The sequence below is a fragment of the Antedon bifida genome, chromosome 5 (genome assembly GCF_963402885.1).
Source record: "Antedon bifida chromosome 5, ecAntBifi1.1, whole genome shotgun sequence".
NCBI lineage: Eukaryota > Metazoa > Echinodermata > Crinoidea > Comatulida > Antedonidae > Antedon > Antedon bifida.
The window spans coordinates 4999308-5023321 of NC_136230.1; the positions used below are offsets into that span (position 1 = coordinate 4999308).

Here is a 24014-nt window from a genome sequence, read left to right on the forward strand (position 1 = left end):
GGCCTATGCCAAAATATTTATCTTTACTAATTACGGTCCAGAACCTAGTGGGAATCAAGCTTTATAGGTCTACCGTTCATAATACGTGCCATATGAGGGCGTACACCAACGACAAATATGACTTATCGGGATCATTCGTGAGTGCAGGTGCGAAGTCCATACAGACCATCGATTGTTGCAGATATAAAACCCGTACATTTCAGTAAACTCGACAATTTCAATAGCGATTCTGTAAATAGAATTATTAATCTGACGAATATAATTTCCATCCATTGTTCACCAACCTTGTCACAGTCAATAAAAATGCGTAGTTACTGAAACAAACGTTGGATACATATTTGGATGTTGCAGACAATATTTTGACAGAAGTATACTGAGATTTATATTTTACTTTTGAGCGATATAATCACAGATACGGATTTAAATTTGAACATTTTTCCGTTGAGGAGGAGATTACTTTGTGGTGATTTTGTGTTATTTAGTTGGATATAGGGCTATAGTAGTAAAATAGGAAATAATGGTGTCTGGAGGTTCAGTATCAACGTTCGACAGTTCTTTTATCGGAGGACTCTATGGCGATAAAGAGGACGACGAAGGTAAGTGTAGAGGATGCGTTTTATTATAGTCTCTACCGTTATACGCGGTATAATATCTATGTAAGCGCCTACACCATTATATATTAGGTCACTGCTACTATGTTACTATGGTCCCGTTTAGGATTAGTTATTATTTTACCCGGGTATGTTGGTCCTACAAAGGACACCTGAGCTAACCTTTCCAAGGTAGGAACTGGTACAGTCCTTTGATTTTATGTCTGGCTGCGACATACCACCAGTACTGAACTAGGCCTGTATACATATTCTCCGCGGCGCTCGGTGTCTGTTAAGGGGTGTGGAACTGATCGTGTCGCAGCCACAGATAACTCCTTTGATCTCTGAAGCTCATCATCCTGTTGTTAGATTAAATTGGTCCTATCCACTTCGTCACTCGTCAAATTCAATCTTTTTCTCATTTGATTCAACAGTCCGTCGATTTTTATTCATTATTCAATCACTCTTCATCAGTACAATCGTTTTTCGGAATATTTCAAACAAAAATAAAACAACGTATACATTTTATTTGATTGGAGAACAACATACGTGCTTAAATCGCGTGAAATAATTGATAGGGTAGAAATCGACACATACATACATCATTGATAAAATCACTATACCCAACGGCAAAACTATATTTAATTTTGTTTGTGGTGTGAACGTATGTTTTGCAGTCTAACATTGAAATTCAAAGCTTAAATCGCGTGAACCATATTTTCTAGTGTAGAAATCGACACATCATCTGTTCCATATGCGGCATATATAATCATTGGTAAAATCTATCTAAACTATACCCTACGGCAAACCTATATTTAATTTTGCTTGTGGTGTGAACGTATGTTTTGCAGTCTAACATTGAAATTCAAAGCTTAAATCGTGTGAACCATAATTTCTAGTGTAGAAATCGACACATCATCTGTTCCATGCGGCATACATAACCATTGTTAAAAATCTATCTAAACTATACCCTACGGCAAACCTATATTTAATTTTGCTCGTGGTATGAACGTATGTTTTGCAGTCTAACATTGTAATTCATATTATTTTCTTAAACAAATTCATTGATTACCGTTAATATCAATTACATCAAACATACGGGTACATTGACTACTGTATATGATAGAGCATAACGATGCATATTACAAAACATAACGTGACAGTTGGCGAAATAATAGGCCTAGTACGAACATATTTCAAAAATAATAATCTTCCCTCAAACAAAAATAACTGAAAGAATAATAACAATTTAGCCCAAGCATTCCATAACCTGAAAGAGGAAGTGATTTATATTTTGCAAGCGAATATTGTTAGTTTAGCTTTATTCTTTTCCTAAATTTGGCAAGAATGTTAAATCGGATACTAAGATGATTTTAATTGAAAAATATGAATTGTCATACAAAACAGAGACAATACACCGGAGTAGCAAAATGAGTTAATAAAGAAATAAGTAGTAGGCTACAACACATTGTATTAGTAATGTTGACATTATGACGTCATGACGGATTTATGTTAATTTTTTTAATCAGGTAAATTGATCTACCACAACAATCCACATTCATATTTGACCGTTGGACTCATAGTGAATTCAAAGTCAACAACTACATCGTTTGTGAACACTACTAAATTAATGATTTATGATGAGATGCGATAATAATTATTTTTAGTACGCTGCGTTGGGTTAACAAAATAATTAACAGCATTAGACATAGGCCTTATACTTTAGGAATACACAATACAAACAACTTTTGGTCTCGCATGATATACAGTGTAAGAAATAAATTCGTTGTGGCAGCTAATAATCACACTTAAAATTCATAAAAATAGGTGTAGGCTATATAATATCAACAAAATTTATCTCAATTTAAAAATATGCACAAAAAAGAGAGAAAAAAATCAATGCCGCCTGGCCGTGCGTTGCACATGTGAAAAACATAAGGAGAACCTAATACCTAATGTCTACAATTATAATATGCGTGCCATATAAGGTAAATCAAAACAACTATAGAGAATCCCTATGGCGACACAACAAAGTGTTCCCCTTAAAATATTGTTCTCTGAATACGGGTTTGCCGTATTAAAATATACTATTTCCCCTCGTTCGATTCACAGGAAAGTGTCCTCTCAGGGGTGTCCCAACGGACACTACTGTTGTGTTTTTTTTATGGACAGGTTTATCAGACGACTTCCGTGCATTGATGCTTATTGGAAAATCATGTTAACGGCTGAGAAACGTTTATAAAGCTCTGTCTACACTATCCAACTAGTTTGACCAAAAAAAAGTGTGATGTGTCCAAATATGGAAGTGATATACCCACATTTGGTAGTGATATGACATCATCATCATATCTTTTTGTCACATAAAGTTTGATAGTGTAAACAGAGCTTAAGAACTGTGTATGGTAGGGGGAACCTATTACAATTCAGTGCTTTAAATTGCTAACTCTGGTGTACCGCAATTTCACGTCAGTTTTAAAGGCAATTCAACTTCCATTATACGATAATGATATCATTTTTCTCACGGTCAACAAAAGCAACAACATGAAATATTGTATGCGAACTTGCAGCAAGTCCCACGCGTTACAACAATCCCGACGCACGGGTAAATAAAATGCCGGCCCCTTTTACACAATCAATACATTAATGCGATCGATTTTAACACATTTGGCGGAAGATAAAATGGTATTAATAATTGATAACGATCGTATAATGGGCATGATACCGGAACAAAGTATAGCAGAATTTACACCCCATGAAAAATAATAATAATACTGTAGTGTAGAAAACAACGGAAGTATCGGACTTTGTTCATCGGACAACCCTCCTGTTATTGGCGAATTTATTTTGCTGTTGGTTGGGTTTGGAAATAAAATAAATAAATAAAAATAAATCAACACATTTATCCAACGCCGCATCACCAACTTCACATCTTCCTTCTCGTCAGTTTCATCCTCAACATTTGTATGGGTATCATTCTTGTATTCATATTCTCCCCACACCCGCCCACAATTCAACGCCCCCACCCCACCACACACAATTCGTCTTATTTCGTCAACATCATTGAATTTATATATATTATTTTTTTAATTTTATGTGGGTTCGTCCCACTTTTATTTCCATAGGCCTATACATGTTCCTCATATCTTTACGTATATTTTCTCTAAACAAAATTTCATTTCAATATTTTAACAACATTTTTTGTTAAAGTTGTATTCTTCTTTCGTTCACATTTTCTATTGTTTTTTGTTTTCATTTTTGTTATAATATATTGTCATATATTTCGACTATACTGATTTTTTTATTTATGTTTTTATATAGATGCTAACTGTTGTTCTCGATGTTGTCAGCGTTACCCCTGGCCATCAATTACATCCGGGCTCTTCATCTTGGGTGGAATAATTGTATGGTGCGCCACTGTTACAATAGCTAGCCGTGAAGTCCTGGATTTATTTCGCAGCACAGTTGCATATGATGAGTTAGATCAAATGTAAGTTTTCCGACATGAATTTGGAAAGTTGCGCATACTGTGGTAGGAAAGAGGCACTCTTTTATCATCATCCAACGAATTGTTCATTATTAACACCCACAATATTCCGTTCGAAAGACGGATTACTATTCATAGGAGGCCTATAACATTGCTTATGCCATTTTGACAGGATAAATGATAGGCCCATCAAAATAGCATTCATTCCCGCAACCGATAATTATGTACGGTACTTATTTACTTTATCTATAAACCATAAACTAACTTGCATTTGAGAACATTCAGCAATGTTTGGAATGAACAGTAATGGGACTGAAGTATTCCCACTATTTGAATTGGGTTGCAAACGAGACAGATAGCGTATACCGACTTTCCGTGCATTACGTGTTTTGGCGAGACGTGAGAGATCAGTGAATTAAATTAACAAAAGGAAATACTGACCAAGATAACTGTGTTTTACACTGTTTATTGGGATAGGTATCACAAGACAAAATGTGCATTAAGGCTAATTTACACAGAAGAGCGGTAAAATATAGAATCTATGTGATATATTCCTTATGACGACCAATTACACACAACACAACGCGGAGCGGATTTTGCTTGTGATTGCGTCCTATTGGGAAACAAGCTTTAGCGAGTCGACCAATCACAAGCGATATATTATTCGAACAGTCGCTTGTCATTGGTCAACTCGCTTGCGTTGCGTCCTAGTGGGAACCAAGCTTTATAATGAGTCGGCCTATCATACTTCAATCATCGTAATATTGAAGGAATTTAGTAGTAACATTGAACAGATAGGTGAATATTATTAATGATTACATTGTAATTATTTCAGGATGTCCATAGCCCAGTACGCTACTTACGGATCCACAGCTTTCATGCTTATCTTAGGACTGGTGTTGATATCAATGGGTTGCTTGGCAACGGGAGCAGTACGCAGGTATCACATGTGCCGATTCAGAAACAGAACGAGTGCAATCTTCCAGACAAAAATGGTAACCAAAGCTCTGTCTACACTATCAAACTAGTTTGATATGCCCAAATATGGTAGTGAAATTTATATGACACCACCATATCCATATATGGGTACATAACAAGTTTGATAGTGTAGACAGAGCTTTCGACGAAACGTAGTTCCATAAGCCCTGGTTTAAAAAGCGGAGGAATGACTACAGTCTGAGAAAGAAAGTGTGTGTGTGTGTGTGAAATTACCAAAACAGCTTTGCCCGGTTTGAATTTACTTCGACTTTCGACTAAAGGTCTGTTTGCAAACTTTATGTGACAAAACATGATGTGGGGAAAGCTAATGCTATGTGTCAATTTTGTGTCATACAGAGTTCGCATCCGACATTGACGTACTGTGTACATATTTTTTTAAAAACTAATGCTTGGTTCCAATCACAAGCGATGGATCATTCGAACAGTCGCTTGTCATTGGTCAACACGTTTGCGTTGCGTTTACGTCCTTGCGTTACTTCCTAGTGGGAACCAAGCTTAACTTAGGCCTATTACGTTAATATAACATTGTTGTTTTCTCTTCAGTTCCTAATCATCACGTATTTCGTATTTCTTGGGTGGCTGGGAGTCCTAGTGGTCAGCATGTTTCCGCTTGTGTTTTTCACTGTGCAGAAACAGGGCAACTGTCAGACGGAATCCTTTACGATTAACACATGTGTTGACCTCGAACAATGGGGTAAGTTACACAAATCCGCAGAACAAAACGTCATTTGAAATGATTTTCTATGTAGATTACCGTTAACAAGTAGGCATATTCGTCATATTTTGCTATTAACAATTCTTTTTGTGCCAAATAACGTTACAAAGACATCTGCGAAACATAAAGCTCTGTCTACACTATCAAACTGTATGCGATAAAAACATGTGATGTGCCCATATAATATGGACATGATGTTGTCAATCCACTACCATAGTTGGACATATCACTACCATATTTGGGTACTTTTTTTTGTCAAACTAGTTTGAAAGTGTAGACAAAGTTTAAGACGGGGTTGTCTCGTCTTACAGCAGTTTCTGTGATGACATGCCACATGATGTCGTTTGACATCTGGTTGTATGTCATCCATATCTATGGGATCCCTATCTATGGGATCCCTAATAGCCAGCTTCCATGAAGGAGACTGTAATTAATTAAACTTTATGAGACAACAAAATGTGATGTGCCCAAATATGGTAGTGATATGCACGAAGATGGTAGTGATATGACATCATCATGTCCAAAGTTTCCTTTTTTCCATGTTTCAATTGAATAAAATGCTTAATATGTAATAAATTCATTGAAAGAGTAAAAGTAACTAACGTGCATATATTATTGTACAAAGGTTTTGTTGATGAGGACGAAAAGGAAGATGACCCAGGTTTGTGTCAAGATGACCTTGAACGCCTTTGTACAGGGGTAAGTATAGACTTGCCCCAAGTCGGTATTTATTGTCTTTTATGTTAGTCCACCAGTCGACGTTTCGATTTGTCTGAAAATACAAGCTCAAGTGGTATAATATGAAACGCCATATGTGCCAAAATATTAAGTCAAAACTCCTTCTGGAATGCAGACTAGAGTAAGGCAGACAGCAATGAAAATAAGTGTATAAGCTTGGGTTATACTTATTAATACTTGGTTCCCACTAGAGACGCAACATAAGGAAGTAACGCAATGTGAGTTGACCAATCACAATCGATGGATTATTCGAACTGTTGCTTGTCATTGGTCAACATGCTTGCGTTGCGTTTACGTCCTAGTGGAAATCAAGCTTTAAAGTGATGAACTAAATGAGTGATACATTACAACTATTCAACTATTCAGAATAGCTACTTTAAAACTTTAAAAACAAGAAAGTATCGCACAAAATGTGATATAACAACTACAATAGTTAACATTGAATTCTTTCGTTCCTTTTAAAAATAGAATCTACGTCTTTTGTTTTTCATCGCAACAATGTCAGCAGTACTCATATGTGTCGGTCTTGTAAGTTAAAAACTTTTTTGTGGTACTACACTTTCCTTCTTTTTACTCTTGTGTTAAACAGCACATAGACACGTATTTTGCGGTATTTAAATTTAAACCCATTAATCATTACTATCATCACAGAGGAACTATGAGTTAGAAGGGGGCGGGGAGGGCCTTATATTTCGCATTGTAATTGTTTTAATTTACAGGGGATGGGCGGAAACATTTTTATTTCTTTCATTTTTGTTTAGTAACGAATACTATATGTATGTATTTGTTTCACAGGCTCAGTTTTTAGCCACAATGTCATTCAACTCAGCAAAATTACGCCACGGTTATAAGTCCCACAATAGAGGGAAATCTGGATCCTACAACTTGCGTTCAAGCTACCGCGCTGGTAGTTTCCGAAGTACAAAGAACAACCGGGCATCAAAAGAAAGCATTACACAGGTACAGAACACCGGTACATTCCCAAGCCAAGACAGTATCGACAGATTAAAACGAGAATACGCAGCGCAAGAATATCCGCATCAATACCAGACAAGTAGGGAGAGACTGAACGACTACTCGCAGCAGGGCAGCAGGGATTGGGGTTATCAGGGCCAGGGCAGTCATGAGTTAACTGCATTAAGCACACTTTACGGAGGTAATGGGTCCGAATCATCCACTATACGGACTGATAGAGATGCTTATGATGGGCGATATGACCAAAACCAATACCAAAGAGAATACCACATCTGAGATGGTTACATTTGTTCCCTCAACCCCACCCTCACACAAGATCCCACCGTTGTGTACACCGACTATTGAGCTAGGCTATTAATATGATTACAATATTCTTCGCTTTTTAGAATAATATAATGTTAAGTTCGGTTATCTTAGTTTTGTGTGCAGTATTTTATATAATTTTCAATGTTCTTTTACAATGCAAATTTAAACAAAATTTCTGTAAATATACTTTTGAAGGAATAACCAAGAATATAAATTAATTTTCTGTATATAATTTTTATCCATATCTACACAGTACTGTAAACATGTAGTATAAATTAATCTCTGTTTACACTAGGGTCTATAGACATGTACTGTAAAAACAAGTACAATGTAAGGCTATGTTTACACTATCGATGTCTATAAAAGCAATTTTTTACTACGGAAATCAACCGGAAATTGGAAATTGTTGTAAGCCGATTTTGTATACAGTAAAACAAATTTAAACAAATTTGTACATAATATAATTACATTTTATTAAACACAAATTGACAATGATAAATAAAATTACATTGTTTTTAAGAATATCTATTCGTCTTTCTTTTAAAGTTAATAGTTTTTTGAAAATCCAAAAATAAAACACTTTAAAATGTTTGACATTACATTTAAAAATCTTTACACAAATTTAAATACACGAAAAACAAAATAAATTGTTTATCAAATATAATAATGATGTAAATGTTATATAATACAATGGAAGTAAATATAATTTAGGATTGTGATCATTTATTCTGGAAGAAAGAGATTCAATTTACCAAAAACATGCATTAAAAGAAGAGAATAAATGGTAAGGTAAACAATATTTTACAACAACCATAAACTGAAGCTCATAAACAATACATAGCCAATGTATCATAACCTATCTTGTATCTTGTATCATAGAAAAGCTGTCTTAAATTAAAAAAGGACATTTTTTTGGACGAAATTGGTTATTTTGTGAATAGCTTTAGATTCAAGATCAAAATCTACAATCATATAAATACAATATTTTCCAGTAACCAATGACAGACTGACCATTACCAGCATGATGTGAGTGGCTATGTCCTAAATATATTAACGTCAGATTGGACTGACTTGTATTACATAAATACATCCGGGCATCTCGTTACTATGAGTGGAATTTCCTTAGAATTTTGCATTTCAGGTCATTGAACATAACATAAAAATTGACCTTGTTTGACCTGGCCATGGTGGAGTTTGGTAGACAAGTATTTTACTATCTTGAACGCTTCTCCGATATTATGCCTCATACACAAATATACACACTTCAGCTGATAGCATGTCCACGACTATCGCGCTAGCATAATATTTACATACATCCTTCTTAGGACAACAGCTGCTGCATCTCTCCGCCATATCTCACTGGTGTTTCCCGCACTGACTAGATTAATTCAGTCTCAAACATGTATCTTTTGGTACGCTAAAATGGCGTGTACCGCAACTGCACTGCTCAGTATATGCGCCTTCAAATGTTGACATATATATAAAAATAATACATACATTGATGATTTCAAGTATACAGAGCAGCTAGTAGTTGACCACGGGCTTCCACACACTTATTCAAAGCTGGATGAGGTCTGAAATAACAAAAAATGTTTTAACACGTGGGATCGTGTCGTTTTATGTACTAAGTTTGAACAATTAAATAAAAGAAGGAGAAAAAGTAAAAAAACTCTTGTGTAGACATACGGTACTAATACTATAGTGTACAGTTCTCCCAAACTTTGTGCCCAATAGGCTTTCAAACTGTGATGGATTTAAATGTTTTTTTTACATTTTTTTATGTCACACTCGCCAATTACAGAATGGATAAACTATTTAATAATTTATCGTGCTTATAAATTAAGTCTCATTTTAGGCTTAGGGAGTGGAGTTGAAGGAGTCATGAGTTACAACTCTGGCACTAGGTCAGGATTGAACCCAGGACCATGGGATTGAAGGCAAGCACATTAACCACCAAGTTACAGCTACCTACCATCTATGGTGTACAATCATCACCATATTAATTAACATAACAGCCAATTTATTATGGACTAATGACTATTTCATGAGACCCCTCAGGATGTAAACCCCCTTTTGGTGATTTAGAGGACTATTCCCGGTACCATACAAAATGATTGCGTTTTTTGTTTCATTTTTATCATGTTCATGTATGGTATAGTATCGAAAAAAAATCAAATCATAAAATAATAACATACATAAATTGTTAACTGTTAATACAGTATCTAAAGATATGATATTATTATAACTTACTTTGCAATAAAAACTGTTAAAATATTCTTCAATTTAACTGGGAAATATTCTTGTTTGCAGACGTACGCCAGTGTTACAAGAATTCCTGATAAATCAGCAATCGGTTTAATTTTATCTTCACTCTGAAAAAAAAAAAAAAAAAAAATATTTTTACATATTATTTGTGTTTATTTTTATATTATAATGTAATAATATTATGATAACTACTATTTGGCAGACTTTGGGTTTATATAATAGTAATATATAATAGTTTCTCATAAAACCTACTAGACAATTTTCTTTGTGTCATCTTTGTTTACATTTGTACAAGTTTCAAAAACTAAAACATAAGTTTTTGTAAATACCTTAATCAGACCCATGTGTACAAGTATTGTGTTTAACACTACATCCGTTTTCGTATCTTTATCTTTCAAAAACTGGCTTAAGATTGCATCTACAGAAAAAAAACCACAAATAACATTCAGAAAAACATCGTGCAAAATTAACAAAGTATTTTGGTATAATAAGTAATATGATAATCATAGATACAGGCTTCATTGTTGAAGTGATACTGACATCAGGACAGAAATAAATGGAGAGTTTCATAATTAAAGTCTGTTAAGCTCTGTCTACACTATCTAACTTTATGGAACAAAAAAATGTGATGTGCCCATATATGGACATGATGATGTCATATCACTACCATATTTGGGCACATCACAATTTTGTCAAACTAGTTTGAAAGTGTAAACAGAGCTTTAGTAACTTTATAAATATTTATTATTTTCCATTTACTAATTTCAATATACATAGTTAGAACACACAAATATATAAAATATATGAAAATGTTTTAAATAGACAAACCTGTACATTCATGAATGGCCTCTACGACCTTTGGCATTTTGCTATCCATCACTATGGCAACATTCATAAACACCTTGATTACACTTTCTACTTCCGATTGTTTATCCTGTAAGGACAGAAATGAATGGAGAGTTTCATAATTAAAGTCTGTTAAGCTCTGTCTACACTATCAAACTTTATATGACAAAAAATGTGATGTGCCCATATATGGACATAATGATGTCATATCACTACCATATTTGAGCATATCACTACCATTTTTGGGCACATCACACTTTGTTAAACTAGTTTGATAGTGTAGACAGAGCTTTAGAAGACGCTGGATGATCACTACTGAAGATGAGCACTGATAAAGAACATATTTACTCTTCTTACCTTTAAATGGTTTGAGAATTTGTCGGCTCTGTCGTTTCCAATTCCCAGCAACTTATCTGCAGTAGGAAAAGTAAGGAACTCTTCAACTGTATAGCTAACCTACCAAAACAAAACAAAAAAGCATTGTTTACACTTTAAAGTTACCTATTTGAATGAGGCTGATGATTTTGTGAACATCTGAACAATGTGATGTGCCCAAATATGGTAACGATATGCTTATATGTGGTAGTGATATGAGATCATCATGTCCATATATGGGCACATCACATTTTTCGTCACTGATGATTCTGGGATTTGAACAATGCACACAACATATAGCTGCTGGTGGCTTCAATGATATTAATAACAAAGTCAAAACTACTTAAACAATTTAAGGCTCTGTCTACACCATCAAACTAGAGTGATATGCCCAAATATGGTAGTGATATGACATCATCATGTCTATATATGGGCATATCACATAAAGTTTGACAGTGTAGACAGGGCTTAAAACTATTAAAACATTCAAAAAAACTAAAAAGTAGTATAATATTGGGTGGTAGTACAATATCAGCCAGTGTGTGTATGTAGTTTCCTGTTTATATCTATATTATATATTTTCTTAATAAATCATTTATAAATGTGGATGGTGGTCACAATAAGTCTAGAAGTAGACTTTAAGCAGAGGCCACCATTAACAAAATAGATAAAAAAACATTACAATGAGATTATTGTACAATAATTAATAAATAAATAAAAATAAAGGTAGAATGGGTCATGACATTATGATATATTATGACACCCGTGGCTACACATGTCATAATTCAGCTAAGAATGGAAAAAAGGGGATACAAAAATGAAAAGAACAGCATAAAAAGAAAATATAAGTACATAAACAATGACAGAAATCAGACTTCAGGTACTAGACTAATATGTCAATCAATCAATCAAACTACTAAACCATGGTAGCTGGAATCTAGTGAACTAATGCCTTACATCTGAACTGATACATAGGACTCAAGGAAACAAGAGATCAGGTATTAAACCTATCATATGAATTAAATTATTTTAAACCCGTCTGTCAACGATAATCCCATCGATATACAGCCACAGTCAATCTGTCAATCAAAATACTATCTGTCAATCACTCTGTGTTGTTTGACAGAATAACATATTTATGCAATTCTAATAAATATCTACCTTGAGATAGGGAGAAGTGTTTAGGAAGAAAAGAAGAATGACACATACTGCAAGGAGAAATTTGTTGACGTTAGGAAGAAAAAATGAACAAAAGATATTGTCATCCTTTAAGATATACTGTATTGTTTTGCTGAATATGTCATTGTAATGTAAGTGCCACATAATAGTTATTAACTTTGACCAAAAATTTGCCTGAAGAAAAAAATAGTTTAATTGACTTGAAGTCAATAAGGTTTTTTGTTTAATTTCACTGTTTATTTTGTCTTTTATAATTGAAAACATTTTTTTTTTTCTAAGGAAGTGATTAACTTTATTGAAACTGCGAAATGGCCTATTCAAAGTATTTTTTTTTGTTAATCTTTGTTTTTCATATTTTTGGGGGACAATACATCTATATAACTGGAGATTTATATATTTTCTTGTTATGTTAATTCAAAAAAGAATGTCATATGCCTATAAATGGCAAAGACAGGCAACATTTAGTTACTGCAGTTTTAGTATAATTTTGACATGGTTGCTTAAGAGAAGAGTGAATTTAAAGTATAGTTTGTTATCCACAAAATTACCTTTCAAATAAAAAATACAATAATGAAAATATAATATCAAGTTAAAAGTACAATTCTATATTTATTGAGTTGAACATAATATATACATCTTTAAAACTCCTGGGACGAAACTAGTACAAAAAAAATAACCCTTTACATTTTCAGTTTTTAACTAAATGAGACAATTCATACACACATTAAAGATGGAAATGTAATTTTCAAATGATTCAACATTTTTAGAAGTACAGTATATTAAAATTCAGAAAATATAATATTTACTATTGTATGTATATTATTATAAAACATATGGTTATATAATATAAATATTTATATGCATTAACAATTTTGGCTTTTAATTTTGGAATATTATTTGTTACTTTTACTGAGATGAATTAATGGAAATATCAGTATGTTGTTGTTAGTATATAGTATAAGTTACACATTTTTTTAGTATTCAAAATAAACTACTTATGCTATAAATAACTATCAAAGAGGTAGATTATGTGTCTGTTCCTGTTTAACACGGAGGAAATAAAATCCAGATTTTGCTATTCAATTGGAGAAATTTACAGTAGTAGTACAAAAATAAGCAAAACCACTCTGAATGAAAATATATATAATAGGACTTAGAAATATAAGTGATCATAACATTATTACTTCATAATCTATAAGCCATGACTTTATGATATAAATTACTCAAATTATAGTCAGTGCTTGTAGATATTCACAATTTACTAAAACAATTTCCGCTGCTCGTAAACTTAGAAGGAACCATTTTTAAGTCGCTCTCGTGCTGAGACAATAACATGTGTAATGGTGTGAAGGACGTTTTTCTCTATGTAACCTTTCACACAATGGTCAAACCCGATAATAAATGTGGTCAACTTCCCTTCTTAAAACAGCGTGAAATAGTTGTCTTTAAAGCTACACTATCAAACTAGTTTGACAAAAAATGTGATATGCCCAAATATGGTAGTGATATTACATCATCATTTCTTTATCACATAAAGTTTGATAGTGTAGACAAGGCTTTAGAAGTTGAGCAGTACTAGTATTAAGATCAGAGATGTGATCATTAAAAGTCATTTCAAAATTCACACTTCAGTTTGGTCATAATTTGAGATTAGCCATAGTATCAGTCAAATCATCATTCTGAAACAAACCAAACAAAAAAATTGTTCAAAAAATGTCTAAATTTTGTAATTTTTTAGATTTTGGTAGAAACTTTTATTTTGAAATGACTTTTTTGGTGAATCAGACCTTTCCGGAAGACATATTAAGCTCTGTCTACACCATCAAACTAGTTTGACAAAATGCCCAAATATGGTAGTGATATGCCCAAATATGGTAGTGATATGACATCATCATATCCATATATGTGCACATCACATTTTTTTTCACATAAAGTTTGATAGTGTAGACAGAGCTTTAGGCCAGACCAAATAGAGTCGACTGTACTATTAGAAAACCATGGCAAAAAAATACAGAATGTCCTCACCTCAACAAAACCATGGCTAGGATCGAGGCCAGCCATGTATTAAATTAAATTTAGCATACATACCTGTGTATTTTCTTTCTTGGGTATAATTGCTGTTCCTTTAACTTCTAAAGCTGGGTCTTTTATCGTGGTACCTTCTTCATCCTCCTCATCCTCATCTACATCTTCATATTCATCATCGTCATCGTCTTCTTCATCATCACCCTCGTCATCACTGATAAATATTATTATTAATATAAATTATTATACATTTTGGAAACACACCGAGTTTATATCAGCTGCTGACTTTACGGATTTTTTCGAGAGCTTTTCCAACTTTCATAAGTCCTTGATTGACACCAAAGTGATGTCGTGAATAATGTTGCCAAACATCCGACAGCATAATAAAATTAAAATAAACTTGAGTTTTAAGCTCTTGAAAAAACCGTAAAAAAACTACTTAAAAAATATAAATTATAGAATAACAACATAAGAACTATTCTTCCAAATATGGGCATTTTGTATTTTCAAAAGATTTCACGTACCTGAGAGTACCCAAAATATCAAGCTGGTCAGCAGCCTCCAACGTGCCTCTTACCTCTTCTATACCATTCTCACCTAAACAGTTACCTACAGAAATAAAAGCCATTTTTAATAATAAATCAGGCTTATATAGCGTATTACGCAAAAGCAAACGGTAAGATTAAAAATTAAACTCCAAAAATCAATCATTTTAAACTCACCATTAAGGTCTAATTTTTCCATAGCTTTTCCATATAAACTTTCAACAATTTTAACAGCTGCTGAACTATTAATTTCACCAAAGGCTAAATATAATTCCTGAAAATAAGATAAAAACAAATGCATGTTAACCACCAAGCTACAGCTCCACTGCAACCACCAAGCTACAGCTCCACTACTATGGAGTAACTCCGTCCAATTTGATCTCACCTGAATAGCAGCGCTTTATGCCACTCTTGTTTTACGTACCTTAAGAGCAGGAACCTCATTCTTTAAGGTGTCTGCCAAAGCTTCTGCTCCTTCAGACTTCACTAAACAGTCACCAAAGTTGATTACTTCCAATTTATCAAGATGTTTAATTGACTAAAACAAAAGAAAGGAATTCCATCAAATCGCAACAAGAGAGTTTGTACGTTTGTTATAAACATTTTTGCTATTGCAATCATCTATACATATGGGGTATGAAAATAACCGTAATTGTACTGGGAAGATTTTCAGATATATTTCAATCAGGCGGGTAATCAATAAAACTAACATTTTACTAGGTTTAACTATAAAAATATCTTGCTCAAAAAAAATTTGACTACCAAAAATAGCATTAACTAACCTTTGCCATGGATATAGCTCCTTTGGCTGTAAATGTGTTGTCATTTAAATTAATAACCTGTGGGGAAAACAAATCACATACTGTAGATTTGGGGACTTTGTTGGTACAAACAAAACAACTTGTGATCATACATTCATATCTCATCCTGTGTAGGACATTAAGGAGCTTTCAAAAAAGCGACGTGGGTTAGGAAAATCAGAGACAGCTCCTCCAGGCAATGCCAAATCACATTGCCTGTTCAACGGTCTGCGGAGGTTTTCTTGTATCCACATGCGCACTGTAAATTGCACATTCGGTTGCACACTGTTGCGTCTTCTGTTTCGAAAGTTCCCTATTACTGTGAGGTGGTTTCCCCGAATGATTGTAAAATCAGAACGGTACTGGGTATGACCAACTAGCGTTCTTGTCACCAACTAGCCATCCATTCATAGAAGTACTGATGTAGCAGCCTATCTGTACCGCGACTATAGAATGTGACCCGTGACTTTACTTTTAATGAAAAAGCTCCTTTTAGCACTATATTAGTATGAAAGGGGTAGAAACTAAAAATACTATAGAATCTTTACAATATGGAGGTCAAGCTTTGTAAGTTACCTTGAGGTTTTTGTTGTAAGCTAAAGATTCTGCCAACGCTGTGATCCCTTCATGATTAATTCCATTCTGAAACATCGCAATCTCCTCTAACGATTTTAAAGTCTACAAAAAAGATCAGATGTAAGTTACTTATTCCGAGTGAGTGGTCGATTAAGGTTCAGACAGTGGAACCGTAATTACATAGCCATAGCATCGGCAAGAGTTTGAGGCTCACTCGCTCTATGGTTCTGGTGGTAGAATGAGTCTTCTCGGATAATGTCTATAAACCATAGAAGGTCCAGTGTACACACAGCCACTGTCACACACAGCCACTACTTACAAGTAGGCCTTCTAGTTGGCCTCTTAGTTCCGTAATAATCAATTTGTTGATCGTAAAACTTACAATGAAGATTCTGTACTTACAAACTCTAACAGAATGTTAGCCTACCTTAAATGCCTCTGCAAGAGCTATAGCGCATGGGTTCTCCAGTCTGTTACGTCCACATATGAATACTTTAAGTTCTAATGGTTTCCCTGCTTGTGTGCTTAGCTTATGACATTCAATCAGTGCTTCCGCTAAAATCTAAACAATATAAAGAATAACATTACATTATGAACTAGAAAATAATATGAATACGTTAAACAGATCTCTAGGCACTAAAAAAATCTGACATTTTATTTATTTCTAATCCAACAGCAAATCATTGCCACAAACAGGCTGGTTAATTTTAATCCATTGCACACTTTTAAGCTACATTCAGACCTAGCCAAGATTCATGATTTTTTTTATCTAGCCCCCGGGATTGGAATCCCAGTTCTGGGTGAACATATCTTTATAGTCTTTCATACTGTGTTTATAGTATGATTACGATACACAGAATTTTATAATAAAGTTTGCTTTTCATTGCACAAATATAGCATAGCAGAAAAATAGATCACAATTTATGACCTCTCTTCAAAAAGTTCTACATTAATGTACATACCTTTCCTCCAATGCCCAGACCATTGTTGTTGAGCCTAAGTTCTTGTAATGAGTAACATGCAGTACTTGTAAGCAGCTCTTTGAAGGCTTTTACACCATCAGGTCCAAAAGCATTGTCACTTAAATCAAGCTCAACTAATCTGGCACTGGATTTTATAATTGCACCACCTAGGCTCCTCTAAATTAGAAAAAAGATGATTTAACATTATACCACCTAGGCTCCTCTAAAATATACTGTATTAAAAAACCCAACAGAATATCTTACCAAGGCAGGAGGAATTTCTGACCGTAATCTTCCAGTAAACATGTCACTCCACCTGGCTCTCTGAAGGAAATATTCAAAAGAATTAATATAGCATTGCATAAAGCTGTTTACACTTTAAACTTTATGTGACAAAAAAATGTGAAGTACTCATGGACATGATGATTTCATACCACTATCATATTTTGTTATATCACTACCGTATTTGGGCACATCACACTTTTTTGTCAAACTAGTTTGATGATGATAGTGTGCACAGAACTTAACAATTCAAAGATTGACTTATAAATAATCAAATTAGTAAAAATTGATTATTTTATTTAGTAGTTTATTTACAGTGGCCTATGACATATCTTCAAAAAATTGGGGGATGGGGAATGAAAAGTGTATATTAATAGATTAATATTATGCAACAGATATATGAATAGCTTGACCTGGGTCACACCCCCTGGGGATGTACTCAAGAATCCTACCTGAAACTCAGGTCTTTTCTCTAATGCTTTAGCAATGGCTTCTGCAGCTGCAACTCCAAGTGTGTTTCCTTCTAATCTCAATGACTGTACATCCTTTGCCTCTTCTATAGCCTTCACAATTGGTAAAGCTGCAAATATGAAAACATTGTTAAATTATTAAACTGTACTGCAATTCAACACATTCTGTACAATTTTTTTGTTGGATATGCCATTTTAATGTTACACAAAAAAATGTAACTGTAAGCAATTTAAAGGAAAAAAAAAGTTGAATTGACTGGAAATCAATGGGTTTATGGTTGAATTTTAATAACAGTTTATTTTGTCTTTTTAAAATAAAAGTGAAAACATTTATTTTTTCTAAGGTCAAGAAAGTGATAATAACTTTATTAAAACTGTGAAATGGCCTATTTAAAATCTTTTTTCATTATTAATCTTTAATAATTTGTCTTGATTTTGGGGGACAATAGCCTTGAATAAATCTTTAATAATAGGATACCTAGGCCTAGTAAGTACCTAGTAGGCCTAGGCCTATCTATATTTTATTATTATATTAATTTATTATTAATATTTTAGGCAATCTTACTAAAAATAAGTTTTTAAAAAATAAACAAAACATCATTGCATCAAGTTAAAGTAGCCGAATGGATGAGGGCACGACTTTAAGAATTTATGGGGAAAGCCATTCATGGTTTTCAACATCATATCCATGAAAGCCGTGTTTCTAAAAAGGCTAGGCCCACCATATAGGTCCATATTCAAGAAAAATGGGAAATGCCGCTTTCTGCACACAGGACACCCTCGCTCTGTCGCCCGCTGGAAATTCGAAGCCCTGTTCTAAACTCTCACCATCTTTGGCCTCGTTTAACTTCAAACTTTGTCCTTTGAACGATACTTCATTAATCTTATCAACTTTAGTTTGTGCTAGTAATTTTGTTACACTGGATATATCGGAAGTAGACATTTTGATACAGTTTCTTTTTTACAACTTAGGCCAGCTCTTTCTCGTCTTTTTCTTATCGAGAGGCAAAAAAACGGCGATGACACAAAATTGAATGAATTCGATCGAGTAGCGCGCCACACATGGTGGCGGCTATGTTTTCAATCCCATCATGCAATTCAACAGAACAAGTTTTCTATTTTTTCCTCACCTTTTTGTTCTTTCCCCCTAACTTTTTTTAGTATAAGAAACAGAAATAAAGAGCATTTTCTGTAATATAATTAAATTATGCATGTACAGTAACGGACGTTTTTAAACCAAATTCATAGTGATACAATTAATTTGATGTAGCCTAAATAAATGCGGTTTTTTTTTAATTGACTCTTAGTCTATAGGGCCGGATCTTTATCTTTTAATTTAATGCAGTATGCCTTGAAAAGTATAAAAGTTTGTCATTTAATATCCTTATAAATAAAGTATGCAAAAATAGATTAGCCTGTTTCTATATCAATAAAGTATCTAATAAAAAAAGCAATATTCAACAAATCATAAACCCCGATCGATAATATATAATAATATGAAAAAATAAAAAAAATATTGATAGGTGATTTACTACTATGTAGTATCGTAGGCTACTCGTAATAGTGTTATCAATTACTTAAGTACTTTTCAAAGAAACAAAAATAGGCCTAAATAAAACAACATATTGTTTAATTGAGCTTTGGTCCTATGGTCCCTGGATGATGGATGAGAATTTATTGATAATAACCTCCCCACAAATTATTGGTGGCGCACTCCAACATCACAATTTTATTTTGTTTTGTGTACCGGCTGGACAAAATGAATACTGTTTTATCCCGTTTAAATACGGTATTTGCCTTCACACTAAGTGTGATGGCTGCTCTTACGTTTGGTTGTTTTTTAACTACAGCATTTAATGACAATTTATCTTCTGTTCAAATAGAAACATTTAAACATTCTATGTAAGTACACGTGTACATGCTAGGCCTAACTAGAGACAAAGTCATGACATGAGCTTGTTTTTGTTGTGTCGGAGATGGCATGCAGTCGGTGTGAATGTCGAGTTGTTGAAGGTCTGAGTACCAATGGGTGGCCTAGCAAAGTTTTATATATATTTTTGCAATTTGCACCCTGTGCGCGCTCTTTGAATTGTGTATAACTTTGACGAAAAATATGAAAAAACTACTTTTTCACTTCAACTGGCCATATGTTAACGTCACAACATCCGATAGGCTTAATTTTTATATGAATTAATATCTACTTTCCATCAGCTTTCATAATAAATTATAATCATCAAGGTAACCTTCAATTCTGAAGAGCTGTAAGATATTCAAATTTACTGCGAAGGTGAAATTACACGGCCTACGTTATTCAAGTTTTTATGCGTGATGACGTCATTAAAATGAAGATAGTGTCAACTCATGATAAAGCTAATTAATTAAGCAAGCACATACTGAAAGTTGTGCGAAATTCGAGCACACATAACCAAGATGCGCTCTGTTGAATGTGATAATCTACACAAAAAGATAACAAATCCTAATTTTTAAATTCAAGTGGCCATTTGATGACGTCAAAACATTTTGTACGTAAAATGTGTACATGAATTCATATCTACAACTCAATGGCTTCCAGAATAAGTTTAAAAAATCGGGGGTCATCTTGCATTCTGAAGAATTATTTTCATTTTGAAAAAGACCTATTTTTCACCATTTTCAGAACTTTTGTAAAATTAATGTGCGCATTTTGTCATTTTTAACGTGCTCGTATAGCGTTATTTTAAGTCAGAACTGACTCAAATTTGATGAATGTACTAAGGATGGTGAGTAGAATGAGATTTGTAAAAAAAATTCATATTTTTTACGCTTTTTAAGTATCGCGCGCGCAAAAACGCATTTTTGCGCAGTAATTTTTTGAAACACGCAAATGGCCTAATTCATGCTCTAAATTGATCAAAACTTAATTTTGAGCGTTTTAAATTGTTAACGCGCGATATCACGCGCATGAACCTACGTGCGCGTGCGTTTTTATTTGCTAATATTTTTACCCTTGATCTGAAGTTTACGTGTAGTGAATTTCATTAATATGTGATAATGAATTATGGAGATATGATTGATAATGTGATTTCGCAAAATGGCGTATAAATGTCGTCACGGATAAGTGATCACGCTGGAAAGCTTATTAGGATTAAGTTATATTATTTGAAAGATATCCTGAAATTTTTGTAATCATTGACATTAAACTTTTTGAGATAATTGTTACACAAAATAGTGTACAGAAACAATAAAAAGAAAAAAAAAAAGAAAAAAAATAATAATAAAGATTTTATACAATAACAATAGGTGATCATTTTATTCTAAATGATCACCTAATAAGAATAATAAGATACATGATAAGGTTTTTTATATATTTATCATAAATATTTATAAACTTAATAAACGTTATTGAATTTGTATTGTATATAGGTAGGCCTTAATATAATTTATTTTATTAAATAATGTTTATTTAGGCTACTTTATAGGCCTATGTTTATGAATTAAAATAGTTTGGATGGATTTTTTATCAACAGAAAAAGTGGTTATACTCCATACAATGAAAGAAGTGAACGTGGAAACTTTGTTTTTGATCTACATGCAGATTTGAATCCAATATTTAATTGGAACGTAAAACAACTGTTTTTGTATTTGACTGCAGAGTATAAAACTGAACAGAATGTAAGTTTTTGTTCCAAAGGAATTTCTTTCTTCCTACTATATTTTAAAATTCTTACTTAAACTTAAAGAAAAGATGAATAAAATTGACAAATGCTATTTTAAATGTGTTTTGTATTGAGCATTGTGAAATGCATATTATTGAAATGTTATCAAATATATACTATAATGTTTAACAATGTGTTATTTTTGTAGGCCTTAAATCAAGTTGTATTATGGGACAAAATCATTCTGCGAGGTAATGCCGCATTGCTGGACTACAGAGGTATAAAAATGAAATATCCCTTTTTTGACGATGGTAATGGTTTAAAGTAAGTACAGTCAAATGTAATTCTTATAGACCTAAAGTATATATAGTGGTATTGCAGTACCGTATATGCCTAACTACAGTCAGTTATACCGAGTACAATGTATCTTTAAAGCTACGGGATGGGATTGTTACCTCCGCCAGAATGGCGAGAGGTTATGGAGTCGATCATGTGTGCTTGTGTGTGTTTGTTTCTTTCTATTTTGTTAGTTAGCAGGATTACTCAAAAAGTTATTGCGTGATTTTCATAAGATTTTAAAGGATGGTTTCAGAGCTGTATTTCATATGTATTTTCATATGCCTGAGTACCCTTATAGTTTTTATATATTTTATATTGTTTAAAAAAAAATACAAAAACTGCTACTATGATGCTCTTTTACAAGCTTTTAAGATTACAGAGATTAGGAAAGGAAAATGTATTTATTTATTCTTTCTTTATTCAGTCACTATTTAGGAAAGGAAATGTATTTATACTGCTGAAAACTATAGTACAGAACTATAGAAGAAAATTATAATCGATCCATATATATATATATCAAAGTTTCAGTTTCAGTTTTAACATATTACACTATATACATTTGTACTTGTAAATAATGATAAAACAGTTGATTGTCTTCATGTCAGACAGAGGTCATATGTTAGTCCTGTAATTTGATACACCTTCAGCCCTGTCAATCATTTTTAAATAGCTCCGTCATCTGTCAGTCATTGTGTAGTATAATTTTATTTTTTTTTTTATTTTTTTTTTTTTTTCAGGGGTCATGACAACATAACGCTTACGCTCTCTTGGAATGTTATCCCGAACGCTGGAATGTTACCACGAATATTTGGAGATGGATCTACCTCATTTTCGCTACCCGTACAATATTCAAACCGTTAGATAAGACAGGAGACGTTTATGTTTCAATTATTCTTCGGCTTATTTTTTCTGTTTTTTTTTATTTTGATGGAGGTGGGGTGGTGGGGAAGGCGAACTGAAATGTGTGGCAAATGCTTAGCAAGAATGTGAATACAAATCCTATTAAAAAAAATTTCACACCATTGTGTCATTTTCTACAATGTATAAAAATCACTCTAGTGCAATCTCTATTTTGGATCAGACCATCATGTACAGAACACCTTTATTAAGGGAACACTTTTATGTGAAATAAACAAGGGACAATTATACAGTAGTATGTACATTATAGTCAACCCCTATTTAGAAGACAACAGATACTTTGATGGGTCCGAAAGTGTCCTCTTATCTGGGTTGTAATGTAATTGTTCACAACATCAAACATCAACTAATAACAACTTAAAGATTTATTGTCCCCCAAAAACATGAAAAATGAAGATTAATAAAATATATCTTTAACATTTCTAGAAAAATGTTATGAAATTCACACATTCTGGTAATAAACAGGTGAAATACTCAACTCGGAATTGTAGGTGCTGTTATTGTAATTTATAAATAAAAATTATTATTTTATAAATTCATGGACATTTAATATTCAAAAGATGTACCTGTAATTCCCATCAATTATACAAGTAATGCATCAAAATTTATTTTTTCTGTATATTTACCAAAGTAAATAGTGTCCCCAAGTATTACTATGGATACCTAAATGTAATTTGATGGAGTAATGTCTAAAACATTCCTTCTACATCATAACTGTTAAGCTCTGTCTACACTATCAAACTTTATGTGACAAAAAAATGTGATGTGCTCATATATGGACATGATGATGTCATATCACTACAATATTTGGCAATATCACTACCATATTTAGGCACATCACACTTTTTTTGTCAAACTGGTTTGATAGTGTAAACAGCGCTTTGTTTTATGTTGATATACTTGTTTTGAATAGAATAAATGTTTTGGAAGTTTAAACATGTGATTTGTAGCCACTTATTTATTATACAAATTAAATAAAAGATTTTGTCC

The 24014-nt window shown here is 33.1% G+C and overlaps 3 protein-coding genes across 4 annotated transcripts in view; 2 read left to right on the forward strand and 1 right to left on the reverse strand.

Annotated features, from left to right (window-relative positions):
* Positions 1-494: 494 nt before the first annotated feature.
* LOC144841971 (neuronal membrane glycoprotein M6-b-like) lies at positions 495-8059 on the forward strand. The gene is made up of 7 exons (XM_078698292.1): positions 495-596; positions 3909-4077; positions 4910-5069; positions 5617-5767; positions 6414-6487; positions 6995-7054; positions 7322-8059. The coding sequence occupies exons 1-7, from the start codon at positions 518-520 to the stop codon at positions 7775-7777; spliced, it is 1149 nt and encodes a 382-aa protein (XP_078554418.1). The 5' UTR covers positions 495-517; the 3' UTR covers positions 7778-8059.
* Positions 8060-8195: 136 nt separating this feature from the next.
* LOC144841967 (ran GTPase-activating protein 1-like) lies at positions 8196-19166 on the reverse strand. The gene is made up of 16 exons (XM_078698283.1): positions 18961-19166; positions 18115-18242; positions 17645-17704; positions 17381-17557; positions 16846-16980; positions 16419-16520; positions 15825-15881; positions 15467-15580; positions 15220-15316; positions 15022-15106; positions 14561-14711; positions 11276-11374; positions 10901-11006; positions 10402-10490; positions 10058-10179; positions 8196-9381 (listed from the first exon to the last, which is right to left on the reverse strand). Exons 1-16 carry the CDS (start codon positions 19073-19075, stop codon positions 9315-9317), a joined length of 1704 nt encoding a protein of 567 aa, XP_078554409.1. The 5' UTR covers positions 19076-19166; the 3' UTR covers positions 8196-9314.
* Positions 19167-19851: 685 nt separating this feature from the next.
* Positions 19852-24014, forward strand: part of LOC144841978 (signal peptidase complex subunit 3-like) — an 82636-nt gene continuing 78473 nt past the window's right edge. Inside the window, exons 1-4 of one of the 2 annotated variants that reach the window (XR_013612063.1) lie at positions 19852-20034; positions 21639-21783; positions 21976-22091; positions 22844-23039. Coding sequence is in view for 1 of the 2 variants with exons in the window: in XM_078698300.1 (XP_078554426.1) it covers positions 19892-20034; positions 21639-21783; positions 21976-22091; positions 22844-22967 (528 nt within the window). In the remaining variant the exon portion in view is untranslated. Of the gene's footprint in view, positions 20035-21638; positions 21784-21975; positions 22092-22843; positions 23993-24014 lie in introns of those variants that run through there. The other variant, XM_078698300.1, reaches the window with a different exon arrangement.

Bases quoted from the DNA above. Each gene is read 5' to 3' on its own strand.
- LOC144841967 (XM_078698283.1), bottom strand. From the start codon at position 19,075: ATGTCTACTTCCGATATATCCAGTGTAACAAAATTACTAGCACAAACT. The intron at 18,243-18,960 runs GTGAGAGTTTAG...TCATATTTGCAG, and splicing joins GTTAAACGAGGCCAAAGATG to CTTTACCAATTGTGAAGGCT. The intron at 10,491-10,900 runs GTTTGTCTATTT...TTTTTTCTGTAG, and splicing joins GGCCATTCATGAATGTACAG to ATGCAATCTTAAGCCAGTTT.
- LOC144841971 (XM_078698292.1), top strand. From the start codon at position 518: ATGGTGTCTGGAGGTTCAGTATCAACGTTCGACAGTTCTTTTATCGGA. The intron at 5,070-5,616 runs GTAACCAAAGCT...TTTTCTCTTCAG, and splicing joins CAATCTTCCAGACAAAAATG to TTCCTAATCATCACGTATTT. The intron at 5,768-6,413 runs GTAAGTTACACA...TATTGTACAAAG, and splicing joins TGTTGACCTCGAACAATGGG to GTTTTGTTGATGAGGACGAA.